This window comes from Panthera uncia, chromosome B4 (assembly GCF_023721935.1).
Source record: "Panthera uncia isolate 11264 chromosome B4, Puncia_PCG_1.0, whole genome shotgun sequence".
Lineage (NCBI taxonomy): Eukaryota > Metazoa > Chordata > Mammalia > Carnivora > Felidae > Panthera > Panthera uncia.
In genome coordinates, this window is record NC_064809.1 from 114,422,844 (window position 1) to 114,442,917 (window position 20,074).

A 20,074-nucleotide genomic window follows, 5' to 3' on the forward strand; every position below is an offset into this window, starting at 1 on the left:
GTTTGTCATTGTCATTATTCCATTAGTAAAAGTGGCTGGCCTCTGGGGAAAAGGTGAAAAATGTGCAGCTTGTAAAAGTTTCCCAGGTGATCCTGAAATGTCTCCTTAAGATGGCATGCTCCCATCATCACTCTAGGTATTAGTAAAATGATCAGTAAAGAAGTAACAGTTATCAAAACTCCTATTCTTCAGGATTTTGTACAATGAATTTCTTTAGTATCTTAAGAACATATAATTTTTACCATAAACTTTAATCTGAGGAGATCAGTAAGAGCACCAGTTACTACCTATATTCAAACTAGAAATAGGAAAATTGTTTACATTAAAAATGCTTTTTCTCTATTATTTAGCTATGTAAAAGAGAAAGATAATAATATTCATACTTGCTCAGAGCAATAGGAAGAGAGATTTCCATTGGTGATCCTCTGTAACTTTGTCTTTCTCCAAGAGCATATTTAACGTCTTGTCCATTGATGACCACTTTTTCTATCGTGAGGTCCTTTGTATCCAAAATCTAGAATTAAATTAGTGTTTTTAAGTGATAAGAAAATTGTTTTATATACACCAGAGAAAACTAATATTAGTTATGGGTTAACTATAATGATCACAGAGTAGAACTAGTTGCTCATAGAGAGTAAAATACAGAGTGAAATTACAAGAATTAAAGAAGTCAAAAGTTAGTGTAGGTCTCGTCTCTTGGGGCTCTAAGCTTCCTGAAAAATTTTTGGTTCTAAAGTTTGCATATATATCATTAGGTAATTCTGGGATAGTCCCACAAATTTGAGGTTTTAAGTGGAAGTCAAATCTAATTTAAAATGCCTTTGTTCCTATCTCCTAAAACTTAACTTCCCTGTTATGAAAAAAATTCACCTTGAACTTAAAAGTTTCTTTCATCACCACTCCTTGATGTATCTCACCATGTATTTCTTCCTGAAATTCTAACTCCTATGTACTTGCATCTATCCCAATGTTAAAAGAACCCCTGGCACTTGCTGGGCAAATACGCAGGCTGTATACTGCCATTATGTACCTTGAAAAAGCTCAACCTGGGCCGGGGGGGGGGGGGGTCAGCTCCTACCACATGACCTACCAAGGACTGGGAGAGGGTGTCTACTTGCCGTGGCCCATCAAGGACAACTGTGTGGGGCAGGAAGGGAGTGGCAGCAGGTGTCTGAGTGCTTTCCATCCCCATAATCCTCCATCCGAGCCCTAGAGACCATACCTTTCATCATCTCTCTCTCTTGCTCTAGAATCTTCAACCTTCCTATGCCACAAGACTGTTTCCAAACAACCTGAACAAGTCTCCCAATGTTACTTTTTAAACTTCACTTGATCAATCTGCCTTGATACCTATTTATTTGTCTCCTTCCTTTCTTTTTTTAAAGTTTATTTATTTTGAGAGAAAGAGAGATCGGCAAAGAGCATGCACACCCACAGGCGAGAGCATGAGCAGGGGAAGAGAGAGAGAGAGACAGAATCCTAAGCAGGCTCCGTGTTGTCAGCACACAGGCTGACATGGGGCTCAAACTCACAGACCCTGAGATCATGACCTGAGCTGAAATCGTGAGTCAGACACTTAATCCACCGAGCCACCCAGGCACCCCTGTCTCCTTCCATTCTTAAACTCTATGGGCAACCTATGGCTGCTACTTCCTCTTCCTCATCAATCTCTCCTCCTTTTTTCCTTTCTCCCTCTTCAGTCTGGCTTCTCCATCCTCTGCTACTGAGAGGGCAGGGCACACCTCCTGATGGAGAGGTCTTTTCTGCTCTGTAATCTGGACCCCCATCCACTCATAGCCCTTATGGGCCACCTCACCTGTTCGATGTCCTTTCCTTGGCTTGAGTTTAAACATGAATGGTTTTCCTCCTTGTCTAATGCCATTTCCTCCACCTCTTTTCTAGCTCCTAAAAATGGATATGTCCCAATGTTCTAGCTTGGATCCCTAGATTTTCTTACCATATTCGTCACTCTCTCATTCTCACTCATCCCGCCCGTATCATCAACCAATACCTCTGTGCTGATGACTACAGTCTGTTTCTACAGTTGTTACCTCTTCCCCAGGACTGCTGCTGGGTTTCTTAGTTGCCTGCTTGACATTTCCATGGGAAATATTGCCTCATATTCAGTGGGCTTCTCAAAATTCCAAAAATGAAGCTACCTGGATGTCCCTGAAATCAGTTCTCTCCCTTTATTTCTGTTCTGTTAACAGAATCCTCAAGGCACCTAAGGTTTGAGACATTCAAATAATCCACAATTGATCCCGCTTCCCAATCCCCCATAGCCAGTTAACAAATTTTTCTTTCATGCCATCCTCATACTTTCTTCTCTGTCCTTCTACAACCACTGTAGGCCAGACCCTGCCTTAGAACCACCTGTGGTCTGATCTCCCTACTTCTGGCATCTTTTTACTGAAATCTGGCTGCAGTAGCATGGGGAGTTAGAGGACCAGCTGCTTCTCTTTCAAGTTGGTTAACTGAATTATAAATTCAGGAGAAGTCACAAGGGCAGTCATTAATTTGATTCCTACCTCTCTAGAGTCAATGATACTTGGTTGGAAAAAATCTCCATTCTGGTTTGATCTTTTTTTAAAGCAGCCATATTTGTTAGGGGAGCCACCTGTTTTCCTGCTAATAGGGAATTATTCCTTTTGGGTTACTTTCTTCTGGGGGCACCGCAACCATCTCCCTTACTCTAAATTAGTAGAACTGACTTATCTTCTTGCACTTGCATATTCAGAATATTTGGTTTTATTAGATTTATATCTTATTAAGAATGAGAGGGTTACTCCTTTGTGCCTTCCTATTCCAGTACCTATTTCTGGCTAACTGATTTATTTTAAAAACTTAATTTGAATATCTATGTGTATAACTACTCATGTTTACACGACTTTCATAACCAAAAGGATGACTCAACTGGCTCATTTCCCAGAGGAACATATTCTTTTGTCTGTATTGCCTAAACTTTTCAAATCTATTCAGTCAGAGAGTCAGATTACTGTTATGACTATTTTTTTAATCTTTTTCATATCCTCTGAACTTAATACAGTAGTTGGTCCAAATCTCTCCTATAGCATTTATTGTACCATATTATATTGCTATGTTTTCTCTACTAGCTTGAGGGTTCTTAAAAAGACAGAAACCTTCTTAGGTTTGCATTCCCAGAGTTCAGCACAGTACCTGAAAAGTAGTAGGTATCAGTTGATATCAGCATGAAGCAAGTGCTGAGCCAAGAGACAATAGAAAACACAGTGGTTAAGCTATATATCTCAAGTCTTAACCTCAGCTATCATTCTCAAATTAAGAAATTCCCCTTCAAATTTCACTAATAAATGTTATTAAGCAATTGATCAAAAATAGTAATAGGGACAAAAAGGAAACTGGATAGTTGAAAAGCTGGAATTAGTACTTTTCAATAAAGTTTTACTGAACACCAACTGTGTATAAGACCAAGATACCCACATGCAGTTGTAAGAAACAGACCTACTAACAGTAGGAAGTTACTGATTTACTACATCTCACAGTATCCTCTTTGAATAACACCCCCAAAACCAGCTGGCTAGATGCCATGGAATATATAACCAATTCCCTTTTTGCACAGGCTGCTGGGAAGCTCCATGTTAAACCTTGCAACCCACTTCTCTTTTTTTAGGACTTTGTGCCATACATTTGATTTCCCTACCCTTATTCTCTCTTCCTCCAAATTCTTTAAAAAATTTTTTTTAATGTTTGTTTATTTGAGAGAGAGAGACAGAGTGTGAGTGGGGAAGGGGCAGAGAGAGAGGGAGACACAGAATCCAAAGCAGGCTTCAGGCTCTGAGCTGTCAGCACACAGCCCGATGGGGAGCCCAAACCTACAAACCACGAGATCATGACCTGAGCTGAAGTCTCATGCTTAACTAACTGAGCCACCCACGTGCCCCTCTCTTCCTCTAAATTCTTAAAGTATTTTTAATCTTATAATATTGTATATGCTTTTTTAAAGCAAGCTCAAATTCTTTCTTCAACAAAGCATGGCTCTAAATTAAAAAGCTTTATGGGGCACCTGGGTGGCTCAGTTGGTTAAGCACCAGACTTTGGCTCAGGTCATGATCTCATAGTTCGTGGATTTGAGCCCTGCAGCAGGATCTCTGCTAACAGTTCAGAGGCTGCTTTGGATTCTGTGTCTCTTTCTCTCTCTTCCCTTCCCCTGCTCACGCACATGTTCTTTCTCTCTCTCAAAAATGAATAAACATGAAAAAAAATTAAGTTAAAAAGCTTTATGCCTCAGTATTATGTCTCTACATTTTCTACTTGTTATTTGCAGGATGCTATAACGAAAAAAGCATGCGGTTATTGTTAAAACCAAAACTAAAACAACACCTTGATTTGATTCCCAGCTCAGCTATTTACTTAGTGAAGACAGGAGGGTTTGCAGTCAGAAAGATCTGTGTTCACATCCTGGCTTCTGAAACTTACTAGTGAATGATCTTGGTCAAGACATTAAAAACTCTTTGAGCCATCAACTGACAGAACACCTAAAGAAATTGAAAATTTTAATACAAGAAACAAATGCTTGGAAGTTATCACAAATGAGTATTAAACTTCAGTGCAAATAACCCAAAACTTCAGAAGGATTTTCAGAAAAGCTGGGATTTAGTCCTAGCAGGGTTCCTTCAACATTCCCAGCATCAAGGACTCTGAGAATGAAGTGAGAAAGGACACTTGATGTCCTCACCCAGCACTGCCACTGGGTCCTCTCTATTGGTGGTGGTGAGGATGAGGTCCTCTCACCTTCAAGATACACTTAGCACATTTTTAGTGCAGCCCATGTAAACTTTAGGCACTGCTTTCTAATTGAATTCATCCATTAGTTCATCAAACTAACAACACGTCCTCTACCTGCCAGGTGCTATACTAAGAACCTGAGATACAAAGAGCCATGAAACACAGAACTACCTTCAAGAGCCTGTAATCTAGTGGAGGAAAGATGCTAATGTTGAATAAATAAAACCAAACTCTTGGCCTCAAGTTGTTGTGATAAATAAGCAAATTACAAACAGATGTCACTGTATACAACTACACTTCCTTGCATAAAATCTAACATTATAATTCTAGGCTCTAATTTACTAAACAGACATGCCAGCCAGACATCCTGATTTAAAAACCTTACTTCTCTCAAGATTTGGGGAATGAAGAAAACCATGGGCAAGTTTTTAGATTGGAACATTGAATGTACATTCTTTTCCAGATTGAAGCATCCTGTCTTGTGCTTCCTCAAGGATCAGAGTTCAGTCTTTATTTTTACAGAACAGGTGAGAGTGCAAGGTCGTATTAAGCAGTGATAAACTATCAAAATCTACTTTCTTTTAATAAAAAGAGAGATTGCATTGAAGTGGCCAATCCTACCAGGGCAAAGCTGCCTGCAATAAAAGATAGCATGGTACTTCAGGCAGAACAAAGTACAACCTACAAGGAAATAGATATCTTCTTGCCTGTGATATTAATTTTCTTCCTTGTAGTATTTTTGGTGACTAAATATCAATATATAGAGGAGTCCACCTACTTTTCAAATCAGAATCAGTCTAGCAAGATGTTAAAGGACAAAGAGTAGGTTACCTGCTACATTAGTTCATATTAATAAACTCAAAACACAGGCCTATTACACAAACAGGAGTCATGAGAACCACCAATTCTTATCTAAACTTATAATTATATCCAACTAATTGACCCCACTAATTTCCCACCATCAAGCCTACAACATATGGTGGTCAGGTTGCTTAAGGCTGTGCTTTAGTAGATGCCACAATACTCTATGCAAAATACACTGGGCCTGGCATTTTAAACCCTTGTCCCTCTTATTTCTAAAATGCTCACCTATGAAATTCTTCAGGTGAAAGGTACAATCCAAATACTATCACTTTGAGTAAGAACACTGAAAACAAGTTATGTTGTACACATAAAATAATTTAATAACGCTCCATAAATCTAAACAAATCTAAACAAACTTTTCATCACTCAAGTGGCTAGCGATCTTGTGAAAGTACATTACTTTCTAAGAAACGCAATAATTACTCGCTCCTTGGAACCAACTATAATGCACTGCATTGAGATACGCTTAGAAAGCCTGAATGGCCCAACGGTCCTTAAATTATTTGAAGAGAAGGGCAATAAGAGTCAAAGGTAGAAGGACCATGACCCTGGAGAAAAAGAGCTGCATCTAGAGTTAGCAGAGACTGGAAATACCAAAGCAGTAGGGATAGACGGGTCTGGAGCTGGAAATCCTAACGGATTTGAGAAACACTGGTAGGGAGGCTGAGGAAAGACTACGATAGGTCGATGGGTCCCGTCCTGCAGACGTGCAGGTTGAAATAAGGTGCGTGGGAGCAAAGGATCAGCATCCGCAGGACATCGGGTGTGAGACTTAGATGAGACTGTGGACTGAGGAAGGTGCGCTGGGGGACTGGAAGAAATCTGGGGCCCGAGGAGGGAGTTCTGGGCTGCAGGCCGAGGAAATGGGGAGGCCACAAGGGGGTTAGCGCCAGAAACTAGGATTACAGGGGAGGGAGGGTTCGTGCTAAAATGAAGCCTGAGCGCTGGGTGAGGAGCAGGGCGTGGATGGGGCGCTAGGATGTGCCCAGGGACTGGGAAGAAGAGTCTGGGGAGAGGGGCGCAGGAAAAGACACTTAGGTATATTCAGGGGCTGACGGAGGGATGCAGAGACATAAGTGGGTATGGGAGGAGGAGATATAGGGTGAGTGGGGCTGAGGAAGGGGAGGCTGAGAAATGAGTGAGGGCTGAAGGGGAGGTGTGGAATGTGAGTTGAGGGCTGCAGACGGACCGAGGTGCGGGGCTGGGAAGGGGCGGCAGCGGGGAAAGGGACGCGACGCGGGCGGCCGGAGAGAGGCGGACACTGGGCGCTCGTCCCACCGTACCAGGCTGCGCAGATTGTCCTCCTGAGACTGCACCGTGAGCGCGGCGGTGCCGGTCAACACCCGGCGGGTAAAGTCGACGCTGCAGCGTAGGTGCAGGTGCTTGGTCCGGCAGACCGAAGCCGGAGAGGCCAAGGAGCACGTATCCACTACCTCGGGCATGGCTCTGGGGAGTCCCTCCGCACGCCGATCTGCACCCCAAAACCCAGCTGCCAGACTACTCGACTGAGAGCGAGAGGAGGGAGGGAGGTAAAGAAGAGCTGAAGGACTCGTGGCGCCCGCCGGGAAGGGAAGTTTCTCAAAGTGAGAGAAGAGTAGGTTGCCCCGTGGCTGGAACTACAAGTTCCGTGATGCAGAGCGAGGAGGCGTGCGCTATGCTCCCTGGGAGTGTGTGTGGAGGGGTGCTGAAAGGACTGGGGACATTCCTGAAAGGGGAGGAGGAGGAAGAGGAGGGAAGTGGGAGCAGCCGGTGGAGGGGTGGGCCGACGGAAATGATCCCAAGTGTAGCGGGGAGATCAATTGAACGCTTCCATTTTAGTTTCGTCCAACTTCGGTAGAAATTGCAATGGCAATTGAAGAATGTCAGACCTGTTGGTAGTAGCGGGCAGTAAAGATAGGGCAGGGTCAGAAGCAATAAGAGGCCTAGCAGAAGGCCCGTCCTCGTGCAGTTCCTCGTTAGTATAGTGGTGAGTATCCCCGCCTGTCACGCGGGAGACCGGGGTTCGATTCCCCGACGGGGAGGCACGAGTTGGTTTTCTTCGTTTTCCTTTATTACCTTCACAACAACTGTGATAAAAGTGCACCTTCAAACATTTTAAAAGTTTTTTCGTTTTCTTTTATTACCTTTACAACAACTGTGGTAAAAGTGCACCTTCAAACATTTTTAAAGTTAGTACGGAAGAAATAACCAATGTCAAATTACCTGTAAGCGTTACTTTTTAAGAGTTGTTTGGTTGCTGGCTTGCCGTGTTGGCAACCCAATACACGTGAGCTAAATATTGCATCAGTTCAACAGGATTTTCTTTAGTGCTTCTTAGGTACATTTCCAAGCCCTGGAGAGCAAAAACAGAATAAGCCAATATTCCCGTTTTAGAAATTTAGGAAGGTCATTTCAATATACTGTAATGAGAGAATTCTGTGATGTTGAGTATGTGCTGGCCACAAGATTGGAATTTGGAGCTGGGACATCTAGCTCGGCTCTGGGGCTCTTCCAGAAGGTGAGGAAAGATTGAAGGATGATTTCCTTTGGGATGGGACCTCAGAGTTGAAGCTGGAAAAACTGGGAGAGGACAGGATTCAGAGGACTTTAAATAGCTGGTTCTTTAATCCTGAATTTATGGAGCGGGGTGGGGGTGGTGGTGGTGGGGGGGGGGAGGCGGGGCATTGAAGAATTTTAAACAAGTGAGGGACATGGTCAGATTCATGTCATGGAGAGAACGCTGGTGGTTATTCAGAGAATGGCTATGAGTTATCAAAAACAGAGGCAGGTGAGTTAGGAAACTATTAGAATAGTCCAGGAAGAGGATGCAGGGGGCCTAACAAAAGAGAATAAGTAAAGAGAGAAAAGAAGGAATACTTAAGAGATAAGTGGATTCACAGACTAAGAAGCAGCCTAAAGTGTTTCTCAGATTTTTGGCTTCAGTGTGTGAGCAATCATTAAGGTGAGCAACCATATTAAGAGGACAGATTTAGGCGGGATGATCTAAGTTTAATTTTGGACACTCAGAGTTTTAGAATGTATAGGAGTCAAAGTGGAGATGTCTGTGAATCACTTGGATATTTAAATCCATAGATCTGGGGAAGTTTATGGCAGATATCAGAACATCCGGGAATGTGGCAGGTGAAGCTCTGGCAGTGAATGAGCTCAGTCGAAGTAGAGTGTGTAAAGGGAACAGCAGTGAAAACAGGTTGAAAGCTGGGAGAACAGCAGGTTCTAACAAAAAATGCTAAAGGAAGGAGGGAATCCTTTCACAATGTATGCATATATCAAATCACCACAATGTATACTTTAAATATATTACAGTTTTATTTGTCAATTATGTCTCAATAAAGCTGAAATTTTTAAAAAGGGTCAAGGAGAGTAAGAACTCATGAAACAAACTAGGAAGAGCCAACCAGCAGTGTCAAATGCAGCCTGGAGGGCCATTAAAATAAAAAATAAAAAGCCTCCTTTGGATTCAGCAACGGGGTGGAAGTAGGCAGGATGGTGGTTTTATTGAGGTTTGTAATTTCGTGGAAGGTGGATGCTGGAGAGCAGTAGGTTGAGCAGTAAAAGAGAACAGGGAGATAGAACGTGTCAAGACGTTTGGCCAAGTTGAGAAAGGAAGACAAAAGAGGAATAGAGAAGAATGTGGCATTGAGAGTGTTTTTTATTTTTTTAGGGAAAGAGATTCTTTAACATGCTTAGATATAGATGTGAACGGGTTTCTAGAGAAGAAGAAATTGAAGATTTAAGAAGTGTGGTTGGTGTTGGCTTAAGCAAGCCAAAGGAAAACAAAATAATATAAAAACATCCAAAACTATGAAATCCAATATTTTACACGTGCAAAAGTCTGAATTTCATAGGACCTAAGAATCCGTGACATAGTTGACATTTGCACACATTTTTTGAGATTTGCATTTTTTGACATTTGCATACATTTGAAGATCAAATGATCTTCCTCATGGAGAAAGGATAGTTTGTTTTAATAAAAGAATGTCAATATCATCATCTTCTATTATCGATTACCAGGAGCCCACAGGGTTTATACCAATGTGTGCAAAAAGAGGTAGTCACAGGCAACCACAAATGAATTCCTCAAATTGATTAATAGATTAGTCAAAAGATAGATATTCAGTAGCAATTACCTTCTAAGATACCACTGACCCCAAATACAGTGTACAAAATTAGCAATTCACAAACAATAGAAGTTTTCTTCATATCCAGTGGTGGATTGGGAAGGTTTAAAAACATGAAGCTTGGGCCACGTGGGTGGCTCAGTCAGTTATGCATCCAACTTTAGCTCAGGTCACGATCTCATGGTTCATGGGTTTCGGCCCTGCGTTGGGCTCTGTGCCGACAGCTCAGAGCCTGGAGCCTGCTTTGGATTCTGTGTCTCCTTCTCTTTCTGCCCCTACCCCACTCACACTCTCTCTCTCTCTCTCAAAAATAAATAAACATTAAAAAAATAAAAACATGAACTTTTCCATTGCTTCTATAAAAGAATGATAACACTAAGAATGATATACAAAAGGAGACTTTATTAAGGATGAAATGTAAAAGTTTATTAAAAGAAGTAGTAAATATATTTACAGAGCCATTTGAACAGGGAGTATTTTAGCTCTACTGCTCACCTGGAAAAATTACTTAATCCCTAGAATCCTCAATCTTTTCAGGAAAATTGAGATACCTGTGCCTCGTGGGGTTGTTGGAAGGATGAAATGAAATAATGCATGTGAAGTGCTAAGCATTGTACTTGGCATAGTGATCATTTGTTACATGTTTGCTGCTATTATTTTTATTGGCTTTTATTTTGTCCATTTTGGTCATGTTAATATGTGTTTTTCCTTATTTTGTTAGCCAGAGTTTTTAGGAAGACCTGGAAAATGAGAAGCAACCAAGACATGGGAAATCAGCAGATAGAGCCAAAAGAGACCTCTAAAGAGAGTTCCCAACATTAGTGATGATCACCTGTTTTTGAAATATATTTACATTTAGGAAACTTGGGAAATCGCAATAGGTATATTAACACATGACTTCCTATTTCCATCATGTCTAGCTCTTCAGGGTCACCTTCACACCCCAAACTTCAGCCAAGCTCAGAGCAGCTTGTGCAAGAAAGATCTCAGCTCTCTGGAGCTCTTCCTTAAGACTTAACCTCCACCCAGTCCCCAGGGCTCCTAGAAAGAGTTCTCTCCCAGGAGCTCTCTCCCGTCCCTCTCGTTTGGACAGGAGTCTAGCAGAATCTCTTCTCCTGACAGAACAGAAGTGTACGTGATGCCCTTCCTGTTCTCCTTCCAATGGGTGAGAAAGTGGAAGAAATTATTTTAGCTACTTTTTTTTTTCATGTTTAGTTCACAAAATGGTTGAGGCAGCCCTGACCCATTTCTGCATTTTTCTATGAAATCTGTTTTTGTGTGTTCAAGAATGTTATACTTGATATTCACATCTGTAGTCTGGTCGTAACAAGAAAAGGTGAGGGCAGCTGGGGAGGCCAGAAATGAAGGGAGCACAAGACAAAGTTCTTCCCAGTTAGTAAAATAGCATAAGCGACCCTCTCCACCTGCCCTAACTCCTTCTACCTCCTCTCTCCCCCTCCCCGGCCCCTATCCCTGGTTGAAAGCAGGCTGGGTCTGGAGAGCCTCTCACACAGATTTGCCATTTGCTTCTCTGTTTGTGCCCACGGGAGGCACTGGCCAGAACAGGATAGATTGTCAAGCTGTGCTGGGTGGGCCTGCTGGTCACATGACCTTCTCTGTTTCCCCCACACCAAGTAGGGTTCCAAGACCAGCAGTATCAGTGTCTCTTAAAAGCCTCACCAGAAATACAGATCTCAGGCCCTGGCCCTGGCTTGCTGGCTCAGAATCTGCTTCTTAATAAGATACTCCCAGGGATCAGTATGAATATTAAATTAAACCACTGCCTTAGAGACTCAAAGGATACTTTTGGGATTGGAGAAAATTCAGTTCAAGAGTTATCAAACATATCAGGACTCCTTCTCTTGGAGTCCTGGCCCTGGATCCTCAAATCGGTACTCCTCTAATACTCTAATGTCATCCCCAATACAGCATAAGTATCAGTTTATTTGTCCTTTTTCCCCACTCGATGGAGTGTCCTGAATTTCCAGATGGTATATTTTCCATCTCTGAGCGTGTTTGTTGGATGGATGAATAAACGTACAAATGAATGAGGCTTTCATATGAGGTTCCAGGGATACTTTTATTCAGTGCTTTACTCTTTGATGGCTTTGAAGCAAAGAAAAAGCTGCTTCTTGAACTCTTTCTTGCCCTCTGATGTCACCAGGCAATATGTTTGCTTGCAACAGAAAATGCACTTACTGTCCTCTTGTAAATGGTAAACCCTTTACAAACATTTTCATTGGACCATAGTATCTACTCATAAAAGTGCACATATCATAAGTGCATAGCTCACTGAGCTTTATAAACTGAACACACACCAGTGCAATCAGTACCCAGATTAGATACAGAGCATCACCGCCACCCCACTAGATGGCCCCCTCAAATTCTCTCCTATTCTCTATAAGCCTCGCTCCCCGGAGGTAATCACTGCTTGATTGCTAACAACATATTACTTCTACCTGTTTTGTTATTTATATTTCCTTTACTTAAACAGAAATGTACAGTAGGTACTCTCATGCCTGGATTCTTTAGCTCTTATATTTGTAAGATTCTTCCATATTGTTATGTATAGTTCTGGGTTATGTGTCCTCATTGCTGTGTAGTGTTACATGTGTGGGTAGACCACGATATATTTATCTGTCCTACTGTGGATGGACATTAGGATAATTTTCAGTTCTGCATTACTGTGAATGGTGCTGCTATAGCACATTCCAGAACATGTCTTTTGGTGGACATATTGCAGCCAGGTTTGGACGTGCTGCTTTGACCCATGCCAGGTCCCATTCCTTTGGGACCTCTGCACCAAGCCAAAACTCATTCATTGCAGCAACCCAGGCTCTCTCATTATGGACTCAAACCCAACAAGCTCCCAGCTGGAGTAGGGAAAGGTGCATCAAGCAGGAAGGGAGGCTGTTTTCAAGTTACAAGAAACAAATTTTCTTCACAGGGACGCCTGGGTGGCTCTGTCAGTTAAGCTGGCTCTTGGTTTCAGCTCTGGTCATGATCTCATGGTTCTTGGGTTCAAGCCCCGCATGAATTCAAGCCTCACATGAGTTCAAGCCCTGCACGGGGCTCTGCACTGATAGCACAGAGCCTGCTTGGGATTGTCTCTCCCTCTCTCTCTTCTCTCCCCAGTGTGTGTTCTTGCTCACTCTCTCCCCCTCTCAAAAATAAATAAATAAACTTAAAAAAATTCTTCCGAAATGCTGATCTAAATCATACTTTATTTTCTTCTCAGTCCCTACTGTTTCTTTTCTAGGTGCACCTGATTGCAAGATTCAACCGCACTGGGGTTTTTTCTGACTCAGAGATTCCGGCTCTACTTACATTTTTCCTGCTAAGTAGCCAGTGGTATTTCATCAAAGTAGGTACTTACACCTTTTGTTCTGATGGCTTAAAGCATGTGTGGGGTTTGACAAGTGTCATTACTGATTTCAAAAACAGTATTTCTGTCTCAGGTTGGTTGGCGTTGAGCCCAGTTTCTCTTGTTTGCCTGCAGAGCAGGGGTGATTGCTATTTGCTTGTGAAATACGTTTGCAGCAAAGATCTACCTAAAAGTCTTTCCTTCTAAACATTCTTCTCCTTTACAAATTTGTGTTTGAAGAACTAACTAGTATTTTGTCATTTCTTATAAAAGGGCTCTTGTGCTTTGTATTTGGAATTGAGCAAACCCAAGTAAGAGGCTCATATAGTTGACTTCTCACGTTCTCCGGCAGGTGTGTGCCTTAGTACTTCTCCAGCTGAGCCATGCACGTCCCCTCACCTCCCACCCTGCTTTCCACTTCCCTTCCAAGTGCTGCCTCCTCCGGGCATCCAACACAGACCCTTCTCCAGCCAGACTCTACTCTTTCCCAGGGGTGCACCCCACTGTTCTCCCCCAGGCCAAGGTGCTGGACTGATTCCCTGCTCACTCCTCTCTCCCCTGTTTGCTGGCCCCCTTCTCCAGAAATATCTTCCCAATGTATTGTCCTTCCCTTGTTGGTCCTGAAGTTTTCTGAATAGGAACTTTACACACACACACACACACACACACACACACACAACACACAGAGTTAACCCTCATTATTTGCAGATTTCATATTTGTGAGTTCATCCACTCACTAAAATTTAGTTGTTACCCCAAATCAATACTTGAAGCCCTTTCATGGTCCTTTGTGGACACATGCAGAACAGTGAAAAAATTGAGTTGCCTGAGGCTCACATTCTCAGCTGAAGCTGAACAAGGCAAAGCTGAGCCTTCTTGTTTCTGCCTACAGCTTACACTGTAAACAAGTGTCCTTTTTGTGGTGTTTAGTGTCATGTTTTTCACATTTTTGTGCTTTTTTGGGGGGGGGGTCATTTCACTGTTCTAAATGTCCTCCAAGCAAATGCTGAAGTGCTGTCTTGTTTTCCTAAGCACAGGAACGCTATGATGTGCCCCATGGAGAACATACATGTGTTAGAGAAGCTTCGTTCAGGCATGACTCACATTGCTGGGGGCTATGAGTTTGATGTTAATGAATCAACCCTGTATTAGATAAGGTATCTTTGGACAGAAGCACACATAAAACAAGGTTATGTATTAAGGCGCTCCTGGGTAGCTCAGTCAGTTAGGCGTCCAACTTCAGCTCAGGTCATGATCCCATGGTTCATGGGTTTGAGCCCCATATTGGGCTCTGTGCTGACAGCTCACAGCCTGGAGCCTGCTTCAGATTCTGTGTCTCCCTCTCTCTCTGCCCCTCCCCTACTTGCACTCTCCCCCCCTCCCTCTCTCTCTCAAAAATAAACATTAAAAAAAAATTAAAACAAGTTATGTATTGATTGAGAAATGCCACCAAAAGTTCACAGAACCCCACTGTGTTTCCCCTGGGAGCAGTGGTTCAGGTTTCACTAATTCAGTGCTCACTGCAACTTTATATAGAACACAACCACAGCAAGTAAGGAGAGTCAACTGTACATATTCTTGCCCTTCCAGTCAGTTCACATTTGTTTCTTTCAACCTCTCTCTGTTCCCAAAGCAGTTAAGGTGGCAAGCTTTCCCTGGGGATACCTTACTCTCTCAGAGCACCCAGCTCAGTACAATGTGGTAGGTGGGTCCTCAGTAGATGGGAAAGGAATCCAAGAAGGAGGGGAGGGAGGATGGGACAAAGGAAGGAGGGGTGGGGGGGGGGGAAGGAAAGAACAGTGGAAGCTGAGATTATTGCTTGTCAAAGAGAGCTTGGATTCCCGGAATTTCACAGTCCTCAAATGCTTCCTCTTTATTTCCGAGAGGAATCATTGAACTAGAATAACATAAAATTAGAAATTAAGTGCTATTTTGTGATAGCTTTGGCTTTTATTTCTGCTCTTTAAGGAATCACACAGAGCAAATCTTCCAGATTCTTTGGAATTTTAAAAAAATGTTTCCTTTTCCTCCTTCTGCCCACTCTTCACCCATTGTTCACTTGGAGCGGGAAAGCCCTATAATTCCCCAACTCTAGGCCAAAAGGAACTGTACTCAAGGCAGGCTTAAATACAACTCTGAGGTATTACCAGACACCTTTCATGGGTAGCAAGCAGCATGGATATTGGCTTGTCCTTGGGAAGTTCATTACCTTATTGGGCAAATGAAGACCGTAAAATGAAACCGCCAGAGAACAGAGTGGGTGACTGAATAACTAAAGGGTATTCAGGTGGACCAGTCCACAAATGCTGTAGGAGTTCAGTGGAGAGGTCTGTGGGCATCTTTCTGGAAGCAGTGAGGCGTGCATGGAAACATAAAGCAGAGGTCTCATTTTTTTAAATTGCTAACCAATATCAATAAAAATTTGGGGGGCACACCCTCAAAAAATGTGGGGTTTTTTGCTTGTTTATAAATTCTTTACATGTGCTAATGTAACTAATGAATATCTCATGGCACAAAATACATTGAGAGGAAGGGTCATGGTCAATGATAGTGAATATAAATCCTTAATTTTAAATAACCATCTTCATAATTTTGCTTTGCATCGTATAGAGCTACCTTCCTGTCAGATTTGATTTGATCATCATTGTTTCATTTTGTTTGTTAAATCGAGGTAACCTACCTTATCTTGGAATAGAAGCATTAGTTCTGCCATTTTCGTTTGCTTACTTATACTTACACGGTAACTTCTGCATTGAGGCTGCAATCTGTGAAACCTAAGCATAGCACTTCCAATTACCTGAGCCTCCAGAAAAGTCATGAGCCTGCATAGGGGTTTGGCCAGGGGCAACAGAAATAATGCCGGCCCACTGAGAAAAGCTAAAGGGACAGTAGAAGAACAAAATACAGTTGTTTATGATTACATCTCACAAGTCGTATCTGTGAAGCAGACCCCTTTCATAAATAAAATTAGAGGTTTAGTATTTCCTGCCTGTACCCAAATGATTGCTGCATGCATTGTCTATCCTGCTTTGGAAACCTCTCCTGAGTGAATGTGTAAAGTTTGGATGGGTAATTGAAAGGGACAGTAATTCCTAAGACGTTAATGGTTAAGAGCATAGTCAGATACCAAATGCAAATTCAGAAAAATAGCTCACACTTCTTGAACCCCCAGATGTATTTCCAAAGGAAGAATCCATCACATTTTACCTGTGATGCCTATGTGCACTGGGGCTGTGCATTCCACCCTGGCCTAGTGATCAGGGCAGGGATTCATTGAGGTTTTCTGTCCCCTAGAACCGGAAGAAATCACAGCCACTGGAAACTTACCTTTCCAGGTTAAACTAGCATCACTGAGCCTTGAAAAGTGACGTACCATCACCTCTGCCATATTTGATTGGTCACACAAGACCAACCCTGATAGCATAGGAGGGAACTACACAAAGACATGAATACCAGGAGGTAGAGGACATTGGGAGCCTTGTTGGAGCTGGCTACTACCACGAGGTAGGCATTATTATCATCCCCATTTTACAAAGGAAGAAACCGAGGGTCTGATAAATAAATAATTTGCTCAAGTCACTAGCTTGGAAAAAGCAGACCGTGGGTTCCAACCAGGGAGTGTGACCCCAGAGCACATCCTTTTTGAGCACAGCAGTGTAGCCTGATCTCACCGCAGGCCTTTTTCTAACTTCCTTTCTTCACCCCACTGCATGAAACATTGCAAATGAGATAGATTTCCTTTTGCTTAGACCATTTCAAAAGTCATTGTTTTTTAAGGGTGGAGGTTGGAGGGTTTCCAAAGAAGGAAATACAATGAGAATATCTGGCCAAAGTCCCTAACATGTACACGTTAATTAATTAACTAAGAAAATGTCATCCAGAGACTGAGAATAACAAGACCATTGACCCGATTTCAGAATCTGACATTTACAAAATGATCACAAGGTAGTGGGTTGTGTGTACATCCTGTTCCATTTCTCCCTTCCTGGTTGTTTCGGTCAGGTTGTCTCACGAGTCTGGGTGGGCTAAATTGAGCAACATTTTGCTAAAATAAGTCTGCAATATTAGACCTTAGGAAACAAAAGCCGGAAAGAGAAACTACATTTCCTATAAAAAGTGGAACTACTGGATAACATCTTGCCAACAGTATGACTGGATAGAGGGCGATCTATGTGTGAGAAGGAGTAGGACTATATATGATGTTTAATGTTATCTGTATAAATGATCATGAGAAAGGTAAAGTTTTGTTGTTCTTTTGTTATGATGTTTTCTTAACCAAATCTGTAGTTGCACTGAATTGTAGGCCATCATTTTAAACTAGATATGGCACGGCATTCATCAATAAACACATTTTGTTTTATTTAGTAATTTATGTTAGCATTTTCTCTACATCAGGCCCTATTCTAAGTGCTTTAGACATATTAACATAATTTTTAAACTTCTTTTTTACAACAATTTGAGGTATACAGCATAAAGATTTGATATTTGTGTATATTGCAAAATGATCACTACAATAAGTCTAGTTAACATCTGTCACCATACCTACAGATTTTATTTTCTTGTGATGAGAACTTTTAAGATGTACTCTTTTAGCAACTTTAAAATATGCAAGAGTATTATTAACTGCAGTCACCAAGCTGCACATTATATTTCCGTGACTTACTTATTTATGACTGGAAGTTTGTACCTTTTGACCCTCTTCATGTATTTTGTCCACTCCCCCTGCCTCCAACCTCTGGCAACCACCAATCTGTTCTCTGTAACTCTCAGGTTGGTTTTGTTTTTAATTCTATATATAAGTGAGATCATATGGTATGTAGGTATATACTTATCTTTCTCTTCCTGACTTATTTCACTTATCATAATGCCCTCAAGGTCCATTCCTGTTGTTGCAAATGGCAGGATTGTTTTTATGGCTGAACCGTGTGTGTGTGTGTGTGTGTGTGTGTGTGTGTGTTTGTAAGTGTAGGTATATGTGTATATATGCGTGTATAACTGTATGTATACATATACACACACACACACACACACATACACACCATATTTTCTTTTTCATTCTTCCACTGATGGACATTTAGGTTGTTTTCATATCCTGGCTATTATAAATAATGCTGTAATGCACATGGGGGTACATATATCTTTTCAAGGTAGTGTTTTCATTTTCTTCAGATAAATACCCAGAGTGGAATTGCTGGATCATATGGTAGTTCTATTTTTTTTAAGTTCTTTCTTTTTTTTTTAATTTTTATTTATTTTTGAGAGAGAGAGAGAGAGAGAGAGAGAGAAGGGGAGGGGCAGAGAGAGAAGGAGGCACAGAATTCAAAGCAGGCTCCAGGCTCTGAGCTGTCAGCACAGAGCCTGATGTGGGGCTCAAACTTACTATCTGAACCATGAGATCATGACCTGAGCCAAAGTCGGGTGCTTAACCGACTGAGCCACCCAGGCGCCTCATATATATTTTTAAGTTCTTGGCTTATTAATCCTCTCATGAAAAATCTGCACCATCACCACAGATAAAGTCACTGCAGAACCTTTATTCCTTCTGTTTTCCAATCTCCGGCTCACTTGTTGCCCATACCAACATTGGCTTCTGCAGTCCCCTGACTTCTTCATTCTGTTCTTATGGTCCTTTCCCTGTTTTCTGGAGGTCTTTTTCTTCTCACACAGGCCATGTCTTGCAAGTCTATGTTTGGGTTCATTTTTCTGTGCATCATCCAAGGAACCATAAATCATGCCAAAGCCAGTTGTTTTGCCACCACCAAAATGGGTTCTGAATCCAAATACAAAGACGGCATCTGGTGTGGTCTTGTCCGTTCTGGCTAGTTTTCCCTGAACTTCTGTCTTAAGTACTGTTGCCTTTCCAGGGTGAAGAACATCAATGAGCACTTGTTTCCTCTGAAGTAGTTGGTTGGTCATGAACTTCCTGGCCCAGATAGGTACTGTGCCCTTCTTGATGGTGGCTGAGCTTCAAGCAGCCAGGGAGGAAAAGAGAATGACTATATGGTAGTTCTGTCTTAGTTTTTTGAGGGTCCTCCAGACTGTGTTCCATAATGGCTGCATCATATTTATATTCCCACCAGCGGTGCACAAGGCTTCCCTCTTCTTCACATCCTCACCAACACTTGTTATGTCTTGTCTTTTTGATAATAGCCATTCTAACAGGTGTAAGGTAATATCTCATTGTGGTTTTGATTTGCATTTGATTTTGATTTTGATTTGCATTTCTCTGATGATTAGTGATGTTAAGCGTCTTTTCATGTGTCTGCTGGCCATCAGGATGTCTTCCTTGGAAAAATGTATTTTCAGATCCTTTGCCCATTTTTTTAGTCAGATTTTTTTTTTTTTGCTATTGAGTTGAATACATCTTTATATATTTTGGATATTAACCTCTTATCAGATACATGATTTGCAAATATTTTCTCCCATCTGGCAGGTTGCCTTTTCATCTTGGTGATGGTTTCCTTTGCTGTGCAGGAGCTTTTTTGTTTGGTATAGTCCTACTTGTTTATTTTTGCTTTTGTTGTCTTTGCTTTTGGTGTCCAATTTAAAAAAATCATCACCAGGACTGAAGTCAAGGAGCTAATCGCCTATGCTTTCTTCTAGGAGTTCATGGTTTCAGGTTCTACATTTAAGTCTAATCCATTTTGAGTTTATTTTTGTATATGGTATAAGATGATGGTCCAGTTTCCTTCTTTTGCATGTGGCTGTTCAGTTTTCCCAATACCATTTATTGAAGAGATTGTCCATTCCTCATAGTACATTCTTGGCTCCTTTTGCCACAAATTAATTGACCATATATACTTGGGCTCACTTCTAGGTCTTCATTCTGTTCCATTGATCTATGTGTCTGTTTTTGTGCCAGTGCCATACTATTTTGATTACTATACTTTGTAATGTAGTTTGAAATCAGGGAGCATGATGCCCCCAGTTTTGTTCGTCTCTCTGAAGATTGCTTTGGCTAACG

General features: G+C 41.7%; 1 protein-coding gene, 1 non-coding gene and 1 pseudogene across 2 annotated transcripts in view; 1 reads left to right on the forward strand and 2 right to left on the reverse strand.

Annotated features, from left to right (window-relative positions):
- Positions 1–7,164, reverse strand: part of LTA4H (leukotriene A4 hydrolase) — a 34,467-nt gene extending 27,303 nt beyond the window's left edge. Inside the window, exons 1-2 of the mRNA XM_049626109.1 lie at positions 6,912–7,164; positions 384–514 (exon numbers count right to left, since the gene is read on the reverse strand). Of these exons, the coding sequence (XP_049482066.1) occupies positions 384–514; positions 6,912–7,070 (290 nt within the window). The 5' untranslated portion in view covers positions 7,071–7,164. The remainder of the gene's footprint in view (positions 1–383; positions 515–6,911) is intronic.
- A 413-nt stretch (positions 7,165–7,577) lies between these two features.
- TRNAD-GUC (transfer RNA aspartic acid (anticodon GUC)) lies at positions 7,578–7,649 on the forward strand. Its single transcript has one exon. It is a non-coding gene; the product is annotated as a tRNA-Asp (tRNA).
- An 11,022-nt stretch (positions 7,650–18,671) lies between these two features.
- LOC125919897 (40S ribosomal protein S24-like) lies at positions 18,672–19,857 on the reverse strand (annotated as a pseudogene).
- Between the last annotated feature and the right edge of the window lie 217 nt (positions 19,858–20,074).